The sequence below is a fragment of the Dendrobates tinctorius genome, unplaced genomic scaffold (genome assembly GCF_039654945.1).
Source record: "Dendrobates tinctorius isolate UK_male_01 unplaced genomic scaffold, ASM3965494v1 ptg000039l, whole genome shotgun sequence".
NCBI classification, from domain to species: domain Eukaryota; kingdom Metazoa; phylum Chordata; class Amphibia; order Anura; family Dendrobatidae; genus Dendrobates; species Dendrobates tinctorius.
This window is the reverse complement of record NW_027361707.1, coordinates 17,722,344-17,745,041: the sequence shown is the minus strand read 5'-3', so window position 1 is coordinate 17,745,041 and position 22,698 is coordinate 17,722,344. Positions and strand designations below refer to the sequence as shown.

The 22,698-nt window shown below is 43.1% G+C and overlaps 1 protein-coding gene across 8 annotated transcripts in view; it reads left to right on the top strand.

The window, feature by feature from the left end:
* The window catches only part of JAKMIP1 (janus kinase and microtubule interacting protein 1), a 200,140-nt gene that overhangs the window by 47,334 nt on the left and 130,108 nt on the right, over positions 1 to 22,698 (top strand). For all 8 annotated transcript variants that reach the window (XM_073574508.1, XM_073574507.1, XM_073574505.1 and 5 more), the window contains exon 2: positions 20,138 to 20,441. In XM_073574508.1, coding sequence (XP_073430609.1) covers positions 20,313 to 20,441 — 129 coding nt within the window. In that variant the 5' untranslated portion in view covers positions 20,138 to 20,312. The remainder of the gene's footprint in view (positions 1 to 20,137; positions 20,442 to 22,698) is intronic.

Genomic DNA, 22,698 nt, shown 5'->3' with positions numbered 1-22,698 from the left:
CTAATCTGTATCTTGTTCCTTTCAGTTTCGTTCTGTTGCATCTTGTGTTTCCATATGCAAATGAGACTAATGATGATCCCTCTACATTGCGACATTCCTTCAGATATTTGTAGACAGCTATTAAGTCTCCTCTTAACCTTCTTCGCAGCTATACATTCCCAGATCTTGGGAATCTGTCACCTCAATTTGGCGCAGAAGTATTTCGCTGCCATTTCTGTGTTCCGGGTCATAGGTCCCCGGCGCATGCGCACTAATGCTTTTCAGCTTTGCCCGCAGTTGGGCAAAGCAAACTGCGCACGCCCTACTGGAAATTGCAATGCGCACGCGAGTAATCTGGATGACAACTACGGATATTACCTTAAAGATTGCGTACAGCGGCCAAGGAGGGGTGGAGGGAAGGAGCCAAAACACCGCCCATCGGACCGGACACAACTCATTTACATACCGCGCCAAATTGAGGTGACAGATTCCCTTTAACTGTTCCTCATAAGACATAGTTTGCAGTCCACTCATCATCCTGGTAGCTCTGCTCTGAACTTGCTCCAGTTTTTCAATGTCTTTTTTTTTTTTTTTTTATGTGCCCAGAACTGGACACAGTACTCCTCCTTGGTCAGGTATCGGCTAGAATAGAGGGGGATAATTGCTTCACCTGATCTAGAATGTATTAAGAGAAGCATAGAGTCTAGAACTTGTTTGCCTTTTTTACTGTTGCATCACACTGTTGACTCATGTGCAGTGTTAGTATACCCAAGTCTTTTTCACAGGAGCTGATGGTTAGTTCTATTCATCTCATTCTGTTAAATCCCATTCTATTAGTCGCTGCACATTGTTCAAGCTTATCTAGATCCTTCTGAATCCTGTCTATTTTCTCTAGTGTTAGCTATTCCTCCTAGCTTTGCATAGTCTGGATATTTGATTAGTTTACCTTCAGTTCCCTTATTTAGATCAATTTATAAAGATGTTGAAAAACACTGGGGTGAAGACAGTGCTTTGTGGTACTCCACTTGAAACATTCTTCTAGTTGGATGTGCAACCATTTATTACCACTCTTTCGAGTACAATTGCTGAGCCAGTTATGAATCCACCTAACCGTAGCCTTGCCAGTCCCATACGTGGTAATTTTTTTTCAATCAGGGTAGTATGAGATACTTTATCAACTGATTTGCTGAAGTAGAGTTATACTATATCTACCACATGTCCCTGATCCACCTAGTCAGTGATTGGAATAGTCTGGCATAACTTGTTTGCTACAAAGCCATGCTGGCTCTAGTTAATTGCTGTATTCTTATCCAAGTACTTACATGCATGTTTAATAATTTGTTCAAAGATCTTTCATGATGTAGAAGTAAGGCTCACTGACCTGTAATTTTCTGGCTTCATCCTCTTTCCTTTTTTTTTTTTTTGAAGATGGGGATTTTGCTCTTTTCCAAACTTTTTTACCATAGATTCTGGCTAGTGGTTCTGCAAATTCCTCTGCTAAGTTTTTCAGTACCCTAGGCCAATTTAAATCTCCTGGTGAAGATGAATTAAATCCAAGTGATCCTTCTTGTGGACCTTTTTTTTTTTTTTTTTTTTTTTCCTTTGATAGCACCGTGAAGATCAGTTGATGTTACATTTCTTAGAGAACACAGATGCAAAATAGGAATTTTAAAAGTTCGGCCTTCTCAACATAATTTTTGACGATTTTACCCTGTAAAAATCTTATGGCATCTTTGAGTTTGCTTTTCACATACCTCAAAATCTTTTTTTGCTGCTTTTACTCTCCCATGCAAACCTCACTTCGTTACTGGCTTTAGCTCTTTTAACGCTTGCCCTGCATTCACTGCAAACAGCGTTATATTCTTCCGTACATATGCCCCTCTTTTTCGATTTTAATATACTTTTTTTTTTTTTTCCCTTTTTAACAAGTTAAGTTCTGTGTTCATCTATCCTAGTCTCTTTTTAAATGCTTCCAATTATTTTTTGGTATTGTTACAGAGAGAATTACATTTTGCTGAATCTTCCATCCTTCTTGGACATTTCCGTTCTTTAGAACATCCAGCCATTGGACCTTTCCTACTCTATTTGAGTCCATTAAAATCTGCTTTTCTGAGGTCAAACCTTAAAGTCTGAGCCCTCAGTGGTTTTCTCTCTCTTTTTAAGTAATCCAAAATTTGAGATTGCCATGATCGCTACCTCCGAAATTCCCAGCCACCTTTACTTCCTCAACCATTTCCCCTGTTGGTAAGAATTGGGTCCAAGATTGCAGATTCTCTTGTTCTCTCTTCTACATTTTAAAAGATAAAGTTGTCGGCAAGAGACAATAAGAAGTTTCTGGACCCATTACTTTTTGCCTGAGAGAGATTCCCAACAAATATCCGGATAGTTGAAATCTCTCATGATCACTGTCGTACTTTTTTGAGAACAGAGACACTTGATGTAAAAAAAAAAAAAAAAGATCATCCATAGCTTCAGTCTGTACAGGTGGCCTATAGTAAACACCTACAATGGTGTCCTTTATGTTCTTCTCTCCTTGTATTGTTACCCAAATAATTTCTACAGAACTACCAGCCTATGAAGCTTGGATCTCTGTGGAGATAAAACTTTTTCCTAACATACAATGCAACGCCTCACCTCCAGTTAATCCTGTTTCTAATAATCAAGTTGTAGCCTTCAAGGTTTGTATTCCAATCATGTGTATCATCGCACCAAGTCTCAGTGATATGCCTATGGCACCTTATTCTCTTACTGTGTTAGCAGCTACAATTCTCCTTGTTTGTTTTCCATGCTCTGTGCATTTGTATAGACACGTTTTAGTTTGTGGTTGGTTTCTCTTGCTCCTCTATATTCATTCAGAGTTTGTTTTTGTTCTTTATTTCCGCTTCTAATAGCACAGTTTTCTAAAGAATTCTTTAGCTGCATATTTTTTCCTGGCTGTATATTTCCCATCCCATTTTGTTCTAGTTTTAAAGCTCTCCTTTCGAGTGTAGCAAGGCGTCAAAATGAGAAAACAAATCCAGAAAATCACCTTGTCTGATTTGGCAAGATTTATCTCTAGCAAGGAATCCATCATACAAGTAATTCACTCCTTGGTCAAGAAACCCAAAAATGTTGCTCACGACACAAACAACGTAACCAGTTGTTCACTTGTGAAATCCTGTTAATCTAATATATAAAGCTCTGTGTGTGTGTGTGTGTGTGTGTGTATGTTTGTATGTCCGGGATTGGCATCTGCACCATCATGGCTAAAGCCATAAATTTTTGCACAGTCACATGTCTGGACCCCGAGAGCGTCATATGTTGTGAGGCTAAATTTTAGCCCCGCGCATTCCAATTCACCAAACAATTTTGCCTATTATTCTTATCATTTCTATGGTGTTATCGTCCTTCTGTAAAGCTGAAAATAACACAATTTATTACCGTGCCAACACAGACCACCCTCTGACACAGACTGCAGGGGGAGCCCAGTATCACACAGGATAGGATTAGATACACGACTCAGCAGTCAGTATCACACAGGATAGGATTAGATACACAGCTCAACTGTCAGTATCACACAGGATAGGATTAGATTCACAGCTCAGCAGTCAGTATCACACAGGATAGGATTAGATTCACAGCTCAGCAGTCAGTATCACACAGGATAGGAATAGATACACGGCTCAGCAGACAGTATCACACAGGATAGGAATAGATACATGGCGCAGCAGACAGTATCACACAGAATAGTATTAGATACACGGCTCAGCAGACAGTATCACACAGAATAGTATTAGATACACGGCTCAGCAGACAGTATCACACAGAATAGTATTAGATACATGGCTCAGCAGACAGTATCACACAGAATAGTATTAGATACACGGCTCAGCAGACAGTATCACACAGAATAGTAATAGATACACGGCTCAGCAGACAGTATCACACAGAATAGTATTAGATACACGGCTCAGCAGACAGTATCACACAGAATAGTATTAGATACTGTCTGCTGAGCCGTGTATCACACAGAATAGTATTAGATACTGTCTGCTGAGCCGTGTATCACACAGAATAGTATTAGATACTGTCTGCTGAGCCGTGTATCACACAGAATAGTATTAGATACTGTCTGCTGAGCCGTGTATCACACAGAATAGTATTAGATACTGTCTGCTGAGCCGTGTATCACACAGAATAGTATTAGATACTGTCTGCTGAGCCGTGTATCACACAGAATAGTATTAGATACTGTCTGCTGAGCCGTGTATCACACAGAATAGTATTAGATACTGTCTGCTGAGCCGTGTATCACACAGGATAGGATTAGATACTGTCTGCTGAGCCGTGTATCACACAGGATAGGATTAGATACACGGCTGAGCAGTCAGTAACACACGATAGGATTAGGTACACAGCTCAGCAGACATTTTTAGACAGGATAGGGTTAGATACACAGCTCAGCAGACATTTTTAGACAGGATAGGGTTAGATACACAGCTCAGAAACAGGATGTGCCAAAGGAGAGGACATTTTCATTCCAAGAATTCCACTCATTCCATCTGATTTGTTTTTTGATTTTAAACGCCTCCAGTTTCCAGTTCAACTGCTATTTGCAATGTCCATTAACAATGCTCAGGGACAGGCCTTGAAAGTAGTAGGGATCAATTTGCAATCTCTATGCCTTTCTCATGGTCAACTTTACGTGGTCTGTTGAAGAGTTGGAACTGCCAAAAATCTGTTCATCTTTGCACCGAAAGGAAAAACCAAAAATCTTGAATGAGTTGAAAATAAAATACTATCAATACTTGGGTAATCGTTTAGTTAATTTGTATTGCAAATCTGTAGTGTTGAATATATGTGAAATGTTTTTATGTGCAATATAATCATTATAATTTGTTATAACTAACCACAGTTGGTTACTATGCCCAGGCAACGCCGGGCTCTTCAGCTAGTTATTTATATTAACATATTAATTAGTTTATATTAGTATTGTATCACTTAATATTGAGCAGAATTAAGTATGGGGACATTCCTCTATATACCATATCCATCCCCACACAGCCCTCCTATATAATGTACGAACCTTCTGTATACAGCATGAGCCCCCACATAGCCTCCCGTATATGCAGTGTGAGTCCCCCTATATACAGTGTGATCCCCAAAAAAGTCCCCCTCTACACATACAAACATCCTGTATACATGAAAAAAAAATCACCACATACTTACCTCATTCTCGTTCCCCTGGCACTCTGCTTTTTCTCCTGTCTCAAGTGCACTGAATCCACAGTGCACAGCCTACGTGATGAAATGACGTCATCACGTCAGCTGTCTCTCACGCTGATTGGTAGGAGAAGGGGCCACTGCCTCCTCTACCAATGTATTTACCACCGTCTGCATACTGAGGATGCAGATACCAGTGGCGGCGATGACCGCCCATAGGCCACTGTTTGAGTCTTTCAGTTGTTTTGGTCTATTGGCCAGACTATAACAGCCAGAGGGGTCACCACATACTTTTGATAACCAGTTAAGGTAAAGCAGACTGCTGCGTGCTGATATTACTAGGTTGGGAAGTTATATGGTTATTGACCCTTCCCAGCCTAAAAATGACATCCTGCTGCCGCCCCTAAAGTGGCTCATCACATGAGATGTGCCAGTTCTGGTGCCTTGCCCAACTGTTCCCGATTGCCTTGGTGTGGTGGCAAATCGGATTAATGGTAGTTGGTGTTGATAGCAGCTGTGATAGTTCTAAAATCACACCTGGGGTCAAGCACTGCATCCCCATTACTAATCTAGTAATAAAAAAAAAGCACAAAAATACTTTATTTGATAACCCCCCCCCCGCGCGCGCACGTACGCATGCGCACACACACACACACACACACACACACTTTTTCTGGTTTACTGATATTTAATTTATTGCATTTCGTAGCCCTGTCCTTTGACACCTCCTCAAACTTGAGTCTTTTTCTCGGTTCCTGGAATGGCGCGTACTGATTGCTGTAGTCACAGAGAAGCTGCACGCTGCATAACTACCGGCGGCTTTTATTTCCCGGCTTGTCTTCTGCATTCTTAATTACGCCAGTGGTGGGGGAGCATAAATAATGCAGAATAAAAGCACTTGTTCCAGGAAAAGCCTTGTGCACAGCGAAGACTTCTCAAAGTAGGACACGCAGCGAGCCGTGCAAGTGTCTGCATCTGGAGAGTACACACACACACACACACACACACACACACACACACACACCTAAGAGAACCATGAATGAGACACACTAGAATGTGCAGATGTAGCAGAGCCCAGGTTTTTACTAGGCTTCACCCATAGTGATGTTAAATATTATCTGTGCTTTTCCATGGGAATTCAGGTAAAGACAAACTTGCCTTCACTATGCAATAAATTGCAGGAGTGTTCTAGAACTTGGCCTAGTACAGTTCCTTGTGCAGTTCCTCTTTAATTCCTCCTGCCAATGCTGACTGTGTCCGGACACAGGAGGAATAAGAGAGGAACTGCACAATGCAGCAATTTATTCACAATTCTAGGGGTTGGAAATAACTTTTTTCCTATTGTTGTGTGTGAAGCAGGAATAAACCTTATGAGAGCCGAATATAAGATGAAAGCTGTGATCGGTTGTGTTAGGCAAGAAACCTTTTTTCTTAGTCTCACTCACTTCTCCCCCATTGTGTATTCCTCTGATTGTGACGCGTTTCAGGCTCTTCATCATGTACTCACTTTGATTGCAGCGAGTATGACAAGTGAGCGGTGTCCTTCCTCAGTCGGGTGATTAGAGCATCTCGTAGTATGTCATGTAAGGTACGGTATTTGTCAGCATCAAGTGGCAAAATCACTATAAATGGAAATTTGCAGAAACTGATATGATTTATATCAGAGCGTTGTACAGGGTGTCAAAATCGGTTTCCTTTTCATTCCCGTCAAAAAACATCAACTTCAGGCTCCTTAGTGACGCCATATCCCTCAGTGAGTACAGATGGGGCAGGTACCTGGAATTCTTCATTTTCTCACTGGTAGTTTGCAATCGTGTTCATGTTGTAAAAATCAATTCTTTTCTGTGCACAGCAGTTCATATTAACAAGAAGAGCTGCAGTATAAAGCATGGGTAAATTACAAAGCCCTTAGAGAACCCTTATTAAAATCTGTAGCTGTCACGCAATGCAACTGAGAAGAGGTCACAATCCTGTGCGTTTGTGGTCCTTAGTTTTCAGCATTAATTTCTGCATTATTACGGTTTGCAGCATATTTGCATTATAGCATTGTACTTTTTTTTTTTTTTTTTTTCCTACACTGTCATGTCTCGGTTCACCTAATAACCTTTCTTGTAGGGATTATCGTGTACAGTCAGACGACGTACTGTGAGATTAGTGTATAATTCCTGTGCTGGCCAGAGTAGATTATGACATGACTGTGCGCATGATCCATCCACTCATTAATGTGGCCACTATTCCTGTTCTGTCAAATCACTGTTTGATTATACACGGTGCACATTTTCCCGCTATTACAACATTTAGTATGTTTATTATGGCTGTGCTGTCTCATCCGTAACTGCAGTATCCAGTACAGGGTCATCACTGTGGTTATTATCCCTTTGATGTAATATGTGTTCATTATATCTGTATTGTGACTTTTATGTCTGTACTGTGACATAAGTGTTTACTGCCCAGTTACATTGACTTGAACTACTTAAATTGGCCCTGAATTTAGACATTATTATCCCCGTGCTGGGACGTCGCTGTGCGCGTTATCCCTGTAGCGGGGCGTCGCTGTGCGCGTTATCCCTGTAGCGGGGCGTCGCTGTGCGCGTTATCCCTGTAGCGGGGCGTCGCTGTGCGCGTTATCCCTGTAGCGGGGCGTCGCTGTGCGCGTTATCCCTGTAGCGGGGCGTCGCTGTGCGCGTTATCCCTGTAGCGGGGCGTCGCTGTGCGCGTTATCCCTGTAGCGGGGCGTCGCTGTGCGCGTTATCCCTGTAGCGGGGCGTCGCTGTGCGCGTTATCCCTGTAGCGGGGCGTCGCTGTGCGCGTTATCCCTGTAGCGGGGCGTCGCTGTGCGCGTTATCCCTGTAGCGGGGCGTCGCTGTGCGCGTTATCCCTGTAGCGGGGCGTCGCTGTGCGCGTTATCCCTGTAGTGGGGCGTCGCGTCGCTGTGCGCGTTATCCCTGTAGCGGGGCGTCAGTTAAGCGTTTAATGACTTAATTAACAGCGGTGTTCCTCCACCAGTTGCACTTCTGGCACTCCCAAGTTCAGGACAGATTATAAAAACACATATATAATTTCTAATTATCTCAATTTCAGGACTGTAAAAGTAATCAGTGACTTTCATAGAATCGTAGAGTTGGAAGGGACCTCCTGGGCCATCTGGTCCAACCCCCTGCTCAAAGCAGGATTCGCTAAATCATCCCAATCAGATGTCTGTCCAGCCTCTGTTTGAAGACTTCTATCGAAGGAGAACTCACCACCTCTCGTGGCAGCTTGTTCCACTGATTGATCACTCTAACTGTCAAAAAGTTTTTTTTCTAATCTGTGTCTCCTCCCATTCAGTTTCATCCCATTGCTTCTAGTCTTTCCTTGTGCAAATGAGAATAAAGATGATACTTCTACAATGTGACAGCCCTTGAGATATTTGTAGACAGCTATTAAGTCTCCTCTCAGTCTTCTCTTCTGCAAGCTAAACATTCCCAAATCCTGTAACCTTTCCTCATAAGACAGGGTTTGCAGACCGGTCACCATTCTGGTCGCTCTTTTCTGAACTTGCTCGAGTTTGTTGATGTCTTTTTTAAAAATGTGGCACCCAAAACTGGACACAGTATTCCAGATGAGGTCTGACCAAAGAGGAGTAGAGGGAAATAATGACTTCACGTGATCTAGACTGTATGCTTCTGTTAATACATCCTAGAATTGCATTTGCCTTTTTTTGCTGCTGCATCACACTGTTGACTCATATTCAGTCTGTGATCTATTAGTATACCCAAGTCTTTTTCACATGTGCTGTCACTTAGCCCTATTCCTCCCATTCTGTATATGCTTTTTTTCATTTTTATTGCCCAGATGTAGTACTTTGCATTTTTCCCTGTTAAAAACCATTCTGTTAGTTGCTGCCCACTGCTCCAGTTTATTTATATCTTTTCTTTTTGAATCTTCTCTCTCTCTTCTCTAGTATTAGCTATCCCTCCTAGCTTTGTGTCATTAGCAAATTTAATCAGTTTACCCTCAATTCCTTCATCTAAATCGTTGATAAAGATGTTGAACAATACAGGGCCCAGGACAGAGCCCTGTGGTACCCCACTTGAGACATTCTTCCAACTGGATGTGCAGCCATTTACGACCACTCTTTGGGTCCGATCACTAAGCCAGTTATGTATATAGGAATGTATTAAGAGTACACAAAATCGGATTTAAAAAACAAAAACATTTACTAACCATAAACTTAATCAAATAAAAAGTACCAAATTTCTCAACTACCACCAAATAGCCTCCAGTTTTTACAGTATTTTTCGGACTATAAGACGCACCGGATCATAAGAGTCACCCCAAATTTTCAGATAGAAAATAGGGAAAAAAAATTGTCAAATGGGGGTCCGTCTTGCAGTCATCCAAATTCAGCTTACCCGGGGAAGATCAGCAGCGCTGGTGGAGCGGGGTAACAGGAGATGTTCGGTGGTCTGGCGATATGACTCCCATCCCGGGCTGGTGTGGTAGGTTCGGCGGTGGTGCTTGGGCTCTGCCGTCATCTTGTGAAAGCCTGGAAGCCCTGCATATCCATTGCTGCGATGCGGTGGCCTCCGGGAAATCCCATCCGAGGCTGGTGTGGCAGGCTCGTCGGTGGTGCTCGGGGCTCCGCCGGCATCTTGTGAAAGCCCGGAGGCCCGCGTATAGATTGCTGCGATGTGGTAGCCTCTGGGGAAAAAAGGCCGCTGGGGGCAGCGCATGCTCAGATTAGATCTCAATCTGAGCATGCGTCGCCCCCAGTGGCAATTTTCCCGGAAGCCACCGCATCACGGCAATGGATGTGCGGGGGCCTCCGGGCTTTCACAAAATGCCGGCGGAGCCCCCCCCCCCCGCACCACCGCCGAACCTGCTGTACCAGCCGCACCAGTCTGGAAAAGGAGTATAATCATCGCCCGGCAACGTCACACCAAGATCGCCGCAGAATTGCCCGACTCCACCTGCACAGTATTTGTAAGTATATTCGGCCTATAAGATGCACCCCCATTTTCCCCAAAATTTTGGGGGAAAAAAGTGCTTCTTATAGTCCGAAAAATACGGAATTATTAAACGTTAAAATTAGGGGGAAAAAAACTCAATGGTAATGCACTTACAGGTGCTTCTCACAAAATTTTAATATCAAAAAGTTAATTTATTTCAGTTCTTCAATAGAAAAAGAGAAACTCATATTCAATAGAGTCATTACACACAGAGTGATCTATTTCACGTGTTTATTTCTGTTAATGTTGATGATTATGGCTTACAGCCAATGAGAACCCAAAAGTCACTATCTCAGTAAATTAGAATGCTTTATACCACCAGCTTGAAAAATGATTTTAAAATCTGAACTGTTGGCCTACTGAAATGTATGTTCAGTAAATGCACTCAATACTTGGTGAGGGCTGCTTTGGCATCAATTACTGCATCAATGCGGCGTGGCATGGAGGCGATCAGCCTGTAACACTGCTGAGGTGTTATGGAAGCCCAGGTTACTTTGATAGCAGCCTTCAGCTCGTCTGCATTGTGGGGTCTGGTGTCTCTCATCTTTCTCTTGAAAATACCCAATAGATTCTCTATAGGGTTAAGGTCAGGTGAGTTTGCTGCCAATCAAGCGCAGTGATACTGTTGTGTGTGAACCAGGTATTGGTACTTTTGCCGTGTGGACAGGTGCCAAGTCCTGCTGGAGAATGAAATTTCCATCTCTAAAATTTCCTGGTAGACGGCGGCGCTGACTTTGGTCTTGATAAAACACAGTGGACCTACACCAGCAGATGACATGGCTCCCCAAACCATCACTGACTGTTGGAACTTCCCACTAGACCTCAAGCAGCTTGGATTATGGCCTCTCCACTCTTCCTCCAGACTCTGGGACCTTGATTTCCAAATGAAATGCAAAATGTACTTTCATCTGAAAACAACACCTTTAGACCACTGAGCAACAGTCCGGCTCTTTTTCTCCTTGACCCAGGTAAGACGCTTCTGGCGTTGTCTATTGGTCATGAGTGGCTTGACACAAGGAATACGGCACTTGTACCCATGTCCTGGATATGTCTGTGTGTGGTGGCTCTTGAAGCAATGACTCCAGCAGCAGTCCACTCCTTGTAAATCACCCTCAAATTTTTCAGTGGCCTTTTCTTATCAATCCTTTCTGTGCTTCTGTTATCCCGGTTGCTTGTGCACCTTTTTTTACCACACTTTTTCCTTCCACTCAACTTTGCATTACTATGCTTGGATACAGCACTCTGTGAGCAGCCAGCTTCTTTAGCAATGACCTTTTGTGGCTTACCCTTCTTGTGGAGTGTGTCAGTGACTGCCTTCTGGACATCTGTCAAGTCAGCAGTCTTCCCCATGATTGTGGAGCTACTGAAACAGACTGTTTTAAATGCTTTGGAAGCCTTTGCAGGTGGTTTTTGTCAATTATTCTAATTTACTGAGATAATGACTTTTGGGTTTTCATTGGATGTAAGCCATAATCATCAACATAATAACACGTGAAATAGATCACTCTGTTTGTAATGTCTCTCTATAATATGAGTTTCACTTTTTGTATTGACGAACTAAAATAAATTAACTTTTTGATGATATTCTAATTTTGTGAGAAGCACCTGTAGATGCTACTTGATTACTGTTCACTCAGATTCAGAGGTTACATGTCCAACAGAAGAAACAAGGCTGGCAGATCATATTTTCATGATACAGGCAGATCGCATTGTGACTTTTTTTGCATTCATAACTTGACATCCTTCTGCCACTAGTTTCATCGGTGCAGGCAGTGCATCTATGTCTTTTGTGATGTGGGGAGAGGTGGAATTAAATCTTTACAGCTGGACTTGCAGGCTAGAGGGGATTCGACTCGTTTTCAGACTTCTTCGAGGTAGCTCTCCACTCGCCAGAAAACTAGCCAATGTTTTTAGGCGAACTCTACGCAGCGGTTCCAGTTAATTGTTGAGGTAAATCGCTTGTGAATTAATACCACCCCCATTCAACATCACAAAGAAAATGACCATTGGCCAGCAATTCGTGTTTCAGCTAACGCTGGAAGTGGCTTCTCGCTCCACTTGGTCGTCTTATCTTTTCCCAAATAACAGATGTTATCCATCCTGCTCTGTTCCTGAATCACTTTTACATTCTTCCACCTCATCTTGTGATGAAATGTCGCTCTCTTCCCCTACATCTTCAGTGTGGATCGCTCTCCTCATTTAAGAGCAGATTCTTCATATCTTCAACAAGAAGGGGGTTAGAGAACTCATACATTTAACTGGCTATTTCAGCAAAGAATCTCAAGCAAGAGCGAGAGCGTACGTGTTAGGGTGCAGTGTGCCTCAGAAGAAAGGCAGGACTGGCCACCTGGCAATTCTGGTAAATGCCAGAAGGGCCTCTCTGGTGGTGGGCCACCTTGTCTGCTATGATGTTAACAGAATCGGTGTTCTCAAGACACCCATAAGAGTTGTGACGGAGGTCTCATTAAAAATATTGGTCTTGCTTTACTCCACGCAGGGTAATATTAGTAATATATCCCATCTGGTGCTTGGGGACGGGGACAGCATGGGCCTGTGTGATGTCAAATGCCAGGGCTGAATTTCAACCGCAGTCCGTACCTGCTCAGAAGCCACCCTCTTTTTTTTTTTTTTTCTTTTTCTTTTTTTTTCTTCTAAGAAAACCCTACTTACTTTCACAAACTTTGCAGTATTCATTCATGAAACAAGCTAAGTAAACAGTTGTGATGAAGAAAAAGTGAAAATTCTAACCTTCAAATGTGAGACGAGTTCCGGCACAGTGAATCTGGGAAGCTACAACGGTCAGATCGATGCGCTCTGCAGAAGGGCTGCTGTAACACAGTGAGATCAGATTGCAAAGAGCATGTAAAGTCAGGAAGGGGGGGACTTTCAGATACTTTGGGGAGGAGAGAGAAGCAAAACTACTGGAAATTGAGCTGTGACTGTCAGATCAGCTGCGCCTGACGCTGGGTTCAGCAGTTGACATTAAGGCCTAATACATGTGGTGGTCGCGGACCTGTAAACTTGAAGACAACCAAAATAGTACTTGTGCCGCCATGTAACGATTTTCCATTGGTAGATGTTGGTGCTTTTATGTTTGCTCCAGAGGATGTCAGCGCAAGAAACTAAGCGGCATAAGATCAAGTAAATGAGTCTCGATAAGGAAGAAGCCCGGAGATTGGTTTCAGTAGATGCTCCGCTCATTGCTGCCATACCGTCATGTGGACGAGGTTACTTTCTCATGGTCTGGCATGTAGCAGCGTTATCAGTGTGTGCTGGAGGTGAAGATGTAGATGCTAATGTAATGAAGAGGAAATGCGGTGGTGAGCTGCATAGGAAGTGCTGAGAGCAGGCAGCAAACCGAGACTGAACTGTCCTGAGCACACGAAGGTAGGACGGGGCTGCTCCGACAGGAAGGTTATTAAGAGATGGCTTGTAGGATTTATAGTCTTGCTTTTCAAGGGTTAATATATATGCTCTTACAGTGCAGGAAATTCCTATCTTTAATGCTTTGCATATGATTTATAGCAATTTTATGGTCCCCATAATCAGTATGTAATGTGCAGTTCTTTGCATTGGTATACTGACTTTTGGCCACCAGAGGGCACTGCATTTGTTAGATTTACTGGCCACAAGGAAGGTCTTGGCCCAGTCTTCGGCTAGGTTTTTATTTAGATTGTGTGGTTCAGGTCACTGTTGCATCTGCCATGTAAATGGCTTTATATTGATCATATATAGAGTCGTAACTAAAGTGGCCTATAGCAAAGGCAGGTAATGCAAACAGTGGCATAACTTTAAATGTATGTCTCGCCAAAACAGTGTGACTTTTTATTCACAGTGAAGGTGTGCCATCTTTCTTCACGTTAATTACAGTAAGAAACAAGGAGATGGTACTATCTGAGCCTGCTTCATTTACATGGAGAAACAAGGAGGTTTTACTTCCTGAGCCTACATGTCCTTATCTAGCATGCCGGGGAATATAGCATTGCCACTCTATATTGTGTAACAAATATTATTTTTTTATTTTTCTATTAGTATTGTGAGAAAATCTTCGTTTCATGAAGTGTACTGCTGCAATCTTGGCTACCTGTACTCCCGACATGCAGTGTGCACTTCCGCTGTACATGTATGGCAGATGTCGCAACCTGAAACCTGGCTGGAATAAGCCGGTGGGCCCCAGGACTTGCCTGAGGTCAATGGGTGCTGTTGCTGGTCCTGACTTCTGTAGGAGTATTGGTATCTGAATTATTTATGTAATGGATGTAGAATTATCTGTGCCTGTTAGGTACAAGAGACCAGAAGGTAGTACTATCTGTGTCTGGATTATTTACAGGAAGGACTAGGAGATAGACACAAAAAATACTGCTTTTTTTTTTTCCGGGTAGTCAACTATCTGCCTACCTAACTTGTTTACAGAAAGGGACCAGGAGCTAGTACTATCTGTGCCTGCATTATTTACACCTTACAGTTGTCACTCTATCACTATCTGTATTTATTATTTACACAGGGAGAGAACTGTGTGCCTACATAATTGTGAAAGTGTATGGTATGTGGTCTTATTTACAGTAAAGCCCCTGTCTCAGGCTGGTTTCACATTAGCGTTAAAACAACGCTGCGCACTGCGTCGGTAAGCCCCGCCCCGATCCGGCTCCCTGCCCGCCCCATCCGGGATCACCGCCTACTATCGCATTTGCACGCATGCGATCGGCGCACCCTATCTAGCATAGGGTGCGCAGATCATGCGCTGCCAGTGTGAAAGTAGCGTGCTGCGCACTTTTGACTGTGCGCCGTGCACGCCGAAATGCAACATGCAAGCCGGATCGGGGCGGGGCTTACCGACGCAGTGCGCAGCGTTGTTTTAACGCTAATGTGAAACCAGCCTCACATAGCGAGATCGCTGTTGCGTCACCGATTTTGTGACGCAACAGCGATCTCGCTACGTGTGACACATAGCGGTGATTGGGCCCCCACTGCGCTGTCGCTGATCATGATCAAATGTCCTGGGCCATTTTTTTGATCGCTGGTGTCCCGCTGGCCATCATGCATCGCTGTGTTTGACAGGGACAACGACGAACGACCTTAATACTACAGGTCGGAGAGACGGGGTCCCAATGACCGTCGTATCTTTGCTGCGTCGCTGTTGAGAGCTGACTGTTTGACATCTCACCAGCGACCTCTCGTAGCGACGCACCAGCGATCCCTACTAGGTCGCATCGTTGTCAGGATCGCTGGTGCGTCGCCAAGTGTGACAGTACCCTAAGGGACCAGGAGGTAGTACTATCTGTGCCTGCATTATCCATAAGCAGGGACCAACAAGCCGTACTCTGTCACACCCTGTAAATAATAGAGACACAACCATGTGGCTACTTTTAAAATGAATGTGTTATGTGTTCTCGTTATTTACAAGAAGGGACAAGGAGATGGCACTATCGCATCGTTGTCAGGATCGCTGGTGCGTCGCCAAGTGTGACAGTACCCTAAGAGACCAGGAGGTAGTACTATCTGTGCCTGCATTATCCATAAGCAGGGACCAACAAGCCGTACTCTGTCACACCCTGTAAATAATAGAGACACAACCATGTGGCTACTTTTAAAATGAATGTGTTATGTGTTCTCGTTATTTACAAGAAGGGACAAGGAGATGGCACTATCTGTGCATCCTTTATTTACAAGGATGGACAGAGTAGCAATATATATTTATTACTTACTCCTCTCCCATGAAACGCTGCATTCCACCTAAAAGAAATTGAGAAATGATGTACTTGGAGGCACACCATAGTGTACAGTAGATGTTCATTATTTGTACGTATTTCACTAATAAACAGAAGTGTCCTAGATTATAGTTCTAGTGTCGGGGGTCTCCTGCTAGTGTGTTCTAGTGGGGCCAGGTTGTAATAAACACTATATGTGGGAGTCTTGTGATGTATGGGCCGCAGCCTCCTCCTCTCCTGCACTTCTTCTTTTCCGGCCTTGGCATGTCTGTGTCTCATTGCTGCCTTAGGCTGGTTTCACATTAGCGCTTTTGTGCGCAGGGAATCGTGCGCACCCGTGCGCATGCGCACCTATGTTTAACATGACGTGCGCATGGTCTTGCGCACACTTGCATTTTCGTGCGCATGCGTTTTTTTGTCTTTCGCGCCAGACGCAACATGTTGCATTTTTTTGTCCGCCCTGTCTCGTCAAAAAAACGCTTGCGCACAGAATGCGTAAAAACAACACATTGGTCTTGCGCACGCTTGCGTTTTTTTGCACATGCGTTTTTGAGGTAAACAAGTCTGGAATGTTCTCTAGACAATGGAAAAAATGTCACACTTAAAAACGCATGCGCATAAAAAACGCAAACGCATGTAAAACGCAAGCAACGCTGCGTTTTTTTTTTACGCATCAGCGTGCGCATGACGCTAAAAAAACGCGCGTTTGTTTTGCGTTTCTTTGCGTTTTTTATGCGCCCGATGCGCTGCTCAAAAAAAACGCTAATGTGAAACTAGCCTTACCAATGTGGCTGCAGGAGGGTCCCGCACACTGCCGCCACAGTGTGAGCCCTGTTGGGGGTGGGCAACTGCTTAGAAAGGAGGGGCGAGCTAAAACCTAAACTTACATAGGAGTGCTGTGGTACTGAGGTCATATTTTTTTTTTTTCTATTCTTATTTTAAGATTTGATAGCTTCTTCATCTTACATTTGTAACTTGGAAGAAATTAAAAAAATAAATGGACGTTTCTCCACATATTCTTAGTTTTACATGTAAACATCTTTTCAGCAGCAAAGCACATAATTGTGAGAAGAAAATAAGGAATCCCGGGGGTTCTGCCTGACAGGCAGTGTATATAGATACAGTCTCCTATCCATGTCACCCATCTGTAAAGAACAGGATACGCTCAATGACCTCCCTCCTACTGCCTGACATTGTTTTGCTTCCAGTAATTATATATTTATATTTATTATAGTGGTAGATCGGCTCACTCGGCTACTCATAGAGGTAGACACAGGAACACTGTCTCTTTAAATCTTCCACTGGTTTATTAAGAGTACTGCATAAACCAGTATAGCTTTAGCAAAACAAGCACTGCCTTCCCGTCCTAACAGGAAAACAAAAACATAACGTACTGCACAGTCCTTTTTGCTATGGAAATCCGTCCGCTTCAGGAACAAACACAAGATTCAACTTTCCTTGACATGAACCCATAGGTCCAGAGCTTGCACGTCCCAGGCCCACCCACCACACAATGCTCTAGAAGGCTGGGTACTTATCCTCTGGACTCCTTCCACTCTACAGCTGTTCAATCAGCCTAGCACTAAACCTGGCCGATTAACCCCTCTCAGCACTAAAGGCCCTTTTACATTTAGCGATGCACCAGCGATCCGACCAGTGATACGACCCGGTCAGGATCGCTGGTGCATCGCTAAATGATCACTAGTGCGCTTTCACACAGAAAGATCTCACAGCGATGCAGCAGCGACGCAGCGCACAATACTCACCTTTCACACACAGCGATCCAGACGTCCTCCCGCCCGCCTCCACACGTCGCTCGTCGTCACAGCAGGAAGCTGACGACGAGAAATGGAGCCGCTCAATCTCGCGCGATCAGCGACAGACAGCGGGGGAGCCGGTCAGAGGTAAGTATCACACATAACGATATCGCTAGCAATATCACTATAACGTCACAAAATCAGTGACGTTTTAGCGATATTGCTAGCGATATCGTTATGTGTAAAACCCCCTTTAGTGTGCTGGAACTTTTTCTTAGATTTATATCACTGGAGCCAACAACCTCAGTGCTACATATCACCCCTCCAGTACTTTGCCAGTGACTTCTCTCTCTCTCTATCTCTACCTCTCTCTTTATATCTCTCTTTATCTCTATCTCTCACTCTCTATCTATTGCTCTATCTCTTATCTCTCTTTCTCTATCTCTCTGGTCGGCAGCTCATGCTAAGTGTTCTCTGGAAGGGTTGAGTGACTATAATCAAGAGGGAAATTTTATTTTTCAACTGTATGAATATACTGTTGTGTAGTGGTGTGCACAACATAGGGGCCATGGCAAATGGCTGTTATTTTGCCAGTAATTTGCTTTCTTACATGATGTGATACTGTCATGAGAGCGACTTGTAGCTGCCACTAGGGGGAGCTCACGGTTTACAGATGTATTCTGTTCTCTGTCCAGTTCCAGGTGCAGAAATTTATATTGAGACTGCTCCCCCTAGTGGTCATTGCATGCATTTAAAATTCTATGTTTTTTTATTTTTATAGCGCCAACATATTCAGCAGCACTTTATAGTTCAAAGGTAACTTGTACAAACAAGATAAGACCTTACAGAGTAACACAAAATGCAACACATACCAGGAGGTGATAGGGTCCTGCTCTCGCAAGCTTACAATCTTTGAGGAAATAATTACTCAAAGGTAGAAGTTTAAAAAAAAAAAAAAAAAAAGTGTAAGGTCCAGCCATCAGTATAATAAATAGGTGCATTCAAATAACACTAAGTGAACCTATCAGCAGACAGTATCTGTACAGGTACAAAGTGCTACTGAGTGTGTGGAAGAGAGAACAGAGGCTAGTTAGTTAGGTTAGTGAGTTGAGGTGATGGGCCAGTCGAAAGAAATGTGTTTTTAGTACATGCATAAAACTGTGGCTATTGGGAATTAACTGGATTGTCTGGTGTAGTGCATGCGAGTAAACTAGTGCAGCATGAGAGAAGTCCTGGAGATGTGAGTGGGAGGTTGGATTTATAGAGGATGTTATATGCAAATTGCCTCTTCAGAGAGAAAGAGGACTTGAACTCTCTAGCGCCACCTGTTGGTAGCAGCGATCCTACAAGTCACAATCAACCCTTTAACGAGTCTTGCAATATGACTTAGGATATGGTGTTTCGGGCTATTGGCCCTTGTCAGAGGATGTTAGTCTTTTAGGTCATTAGCGGAACTAATTCTATAATTTATCTGGTGAGTAAAACCTAGCTCTACTACATACAGATATTTTATAAATTGAGAATCATTATAACATAATGGACACATTTATGACATCTTATTATATTTAGTGGAGCTGACAGCCCTTCTATTTTACTATGGTCGCCCATTAGTTTCCTTTTATATGCTTCTGTTATATACTCTGTTTGCTATAGAGCACTGTAGTTTCTCACTTTTTTTTTTTTTTTTATTTTATTTTTTAATTTCCACATCTGATCACTTTTTGCATTTATATGCTTTGTCAGTGGTATTTAATGCAGATTACAGCCAGATCTACTAAATGTATTTACTCTAAATACTATTTAAATTGGAAATGTGTCTACTGAAGAGAAGTAGTTATAGGGAACATCGTAACAATGGTGCTAATTACTGCTAATGATGATTTTAATCTATTATCAAAATAACATATTCTTATAAAGTATCAGTTACTAGCACAAAACCTCCGCTCTACAGGTCCTGTAATATTGTACTATTATAACCTGCATAATACTGACCTCCGTGTCCCAGCAGCTGCCCTGTCAGACTATACGGTCTGTTTTATGACATCCTGTTTCCATAATGAGGGGGAGGTTATCCTCTGACAGGGTCTCCTTATATTAGCCAGAGAAGCCAAGGATCAGCTCCGTTTCGCCTCCAGCTTCTTCAGTAGCTTCAGACGATCTATTAGAAAAGGATTTGTCCATTTGTAGCAGTGTCTTAAAATTGCTGATTTTGCCAGCTAGCCAGGGGAAATGTAGAATTAGATGACTGCGTCTCTGTGTCATAAATGGACAGCTTAAGTCTACCAGGTTAGGAGTCGCTCTTGCTGATCTTCATAGGGTGCATGCACAAGGGTTGTCTTCATCAGTCAATCCCAATTAATAACTTTTAAGCGTCCAGCAATTTAAAAAATTAAAAGATATGGTATGGTTTATTATAGCAAATAGCCTAGTTGATAGTTTCCTTTATCTGCCATTTTTTAAACTTTTCAGTGACCTATCCCTCTTGTTTCTTCCCACGCAGGTGAACAGAGAGAAGGAGGATGGCTAAGAGTCGCATACACAAGATTTGTGAATTAAAAAAAAGTTGATTATTTTTATATATATTTTTTTTTTTGTACCCAATTTGATGCCAAAGAGAAATTGGTCGGAATAGAAACAATTTAGTTGTCTGTGGTGTGGACACAATTGACGGAAACATGTCAAAGAAAACTAAAGCCAAAGGAGACAAGTGTGAAGTGGAAATGGAGGCGTTTCAGACCGCTAATGAGGAACTGCGGACAAAGCTCACTCAGATCCAAATAGAATTTCAGCAGGAAAAACACAAGGTACGGTACAGCCGCCATGACACTGCTGTATCCAGCACTTGTAGGGATGCACACAATCGCCATGGAGTACGGCACTGATTTTTATGAATGCAGTATACACAATATGGCCAAAGTACTGTGACCCCCCTCCACATCACACGTATAGGAGCTTTAATGGCATCCCATTCTACGTCCAAATCTATTAATATGGAGCAGGTTCTTTGCAGGTATAACAGTATGCACTCTTCTGCAACGGCTTTTTATAACATTTTGGAGTTGTCTTTGGGGATTTTTGCCCCTTTATGCAGAAGAGCAGTTGTGAGGACAGACAGATTTTGGAGGAGAGGACCGGGCTTACAATTTCTGTTCTAGGTCATCCCAAAGGTGTAAGATGGGATGACATCAAGGCTTGTGCCACCGGTCGAGTCCTTTCACACCAAACTCCCCCAACCATGTCTTTATGGACCTTATGGGGATCAGAAAAAGGGCCTCCTCTAAACTGTGTTCCCACAAAGTTGTAAGCTATCATTTTACAATAGGTCGTGTGTGCTGAACTATTAAGATTTCCCTTCTCAGGAGCTAAGGGGCCAAAGCCGACCCCTGAAAAACAATCCCACAGCATTTTCCTTCCTTCACCAAATTCTAATTTTGCCTGGGGTTCGCCAAACCCAGACTCGTCCATAAGGAGCCAGATAGAGAAGTGCGTTGCATTGCTGCACAAAATGTTTCCCCTTCTCCAGAGTCCAGTGACTGCTTTACACCACTCCATTTAACGCTCTGCACCGTGCTTGGTGATGCAAGGCTCCTCGCGATGGCACAGTGTTTGCGCTGATGTTAATATTAGAGGAATTTTGGACTCTGCAGTTAAGGAGACAGCAGAGCGTTGGTGACTTATCTGCCCTCTGCTCCTCAGCACTCGGTGATCCCGCTCTGTAATGTTACGGGGTCTCCACTTCGTGGCTGAGTTGCTGCGTTTCCTTCCACTTCTCAATAATATCACTCACAGGTGATGAGGGAAGATGTAGGAGGGAAGTAATGTCATGAACGGACTTGTTACACCGGTGACTTCTATTACAGGACTTCGCTCGTATCAAGGAGCTCTTTACCATCGACCGTTCTGTCACACTTTAGTAAAGGCAGACAAGATGGCAAAGGGCCGTATGTTTTACACTGTGGGTGGAGGGGCAGAGTGTCATTCACCGGGGGTGGGGGGAATGTTATACAGCAAGGGGACTGAATGTTATACATCGGGGACTATGGAACAGAATTTAAAAAAAAAAACATATTTCAACAATTAAATAGGTTTTCCACGTCTTCTGATAATGGCCGCCCCAGGATACTACACATCCGCCATCCTTTTAGTGGCAGATATGTAGTACAAGCCTCGGCCTCTACCAGAAGATGGCCAGCTCCATAAGTGCTAGGTGTCGAACCCCAGGGGGTCACACATTGATGACCCATCCTAAGGATAGGTCATCAGTCAAAAAGTAGTGGACCTCTTTAATACACGTGTCTCAGTGCTTTTGTCCATACAGTGTGCGTGGATCTTTTGGTCCTTGTATCTATATGGATGAGATATCCGTATATTCTTGTGTGTCGGTGACTATAAGCACTATATATCTATATTTTCTATGTGTAATCGCTTACAGATACTTGGATCTTTCTGTGCCAGTGAATTATTAACATAAGTAGGAGACGACTGCAGTAAATTAGATTACCAAATCTATTTCCGGAAAAGAAGATAAATACATGTAGGTTATTTGGGAAAAAGTAAAAAGTGAGCGTTTGGCTTTTTCCTTACACTAATAAATGATCGGAATAAGGAGGCGGACAATCTGTGCCCCACAGGCCCAATTCTCCTTTGTGTTCAGGATTTCTGAGAATCGAAATTATCCCCTTAAAGGAAAATATCACAAATTTGAAATTCAGTGAATTGTTAACATCAATCGTTCTCCATTCTCCTCATTGGCTTAATCCAGGATAAGAGAACACCGCCTACAGCTGGAAATTGGCCGCCATCTACCCCTCTCTATAATGGCAAGATTTGGGGCGTGGCAATCTAGTGTGGCAATCAGACCATACCCAACATTCTAAAGCAGTTGCTTAGCAACCACAACCATTGTAGTGATTGTTCAGGTGTAGGACAACATGCTGGTTACTCTGGCTTGCCGATTGGGGGTCATGAAATTCATTAGCTATAAGTGTAGGTCCTAGAGGTAGGATTTCTATGTATGACATTTATATAAACTAGAGAAATATTTAGGATAATTTTCTGCTT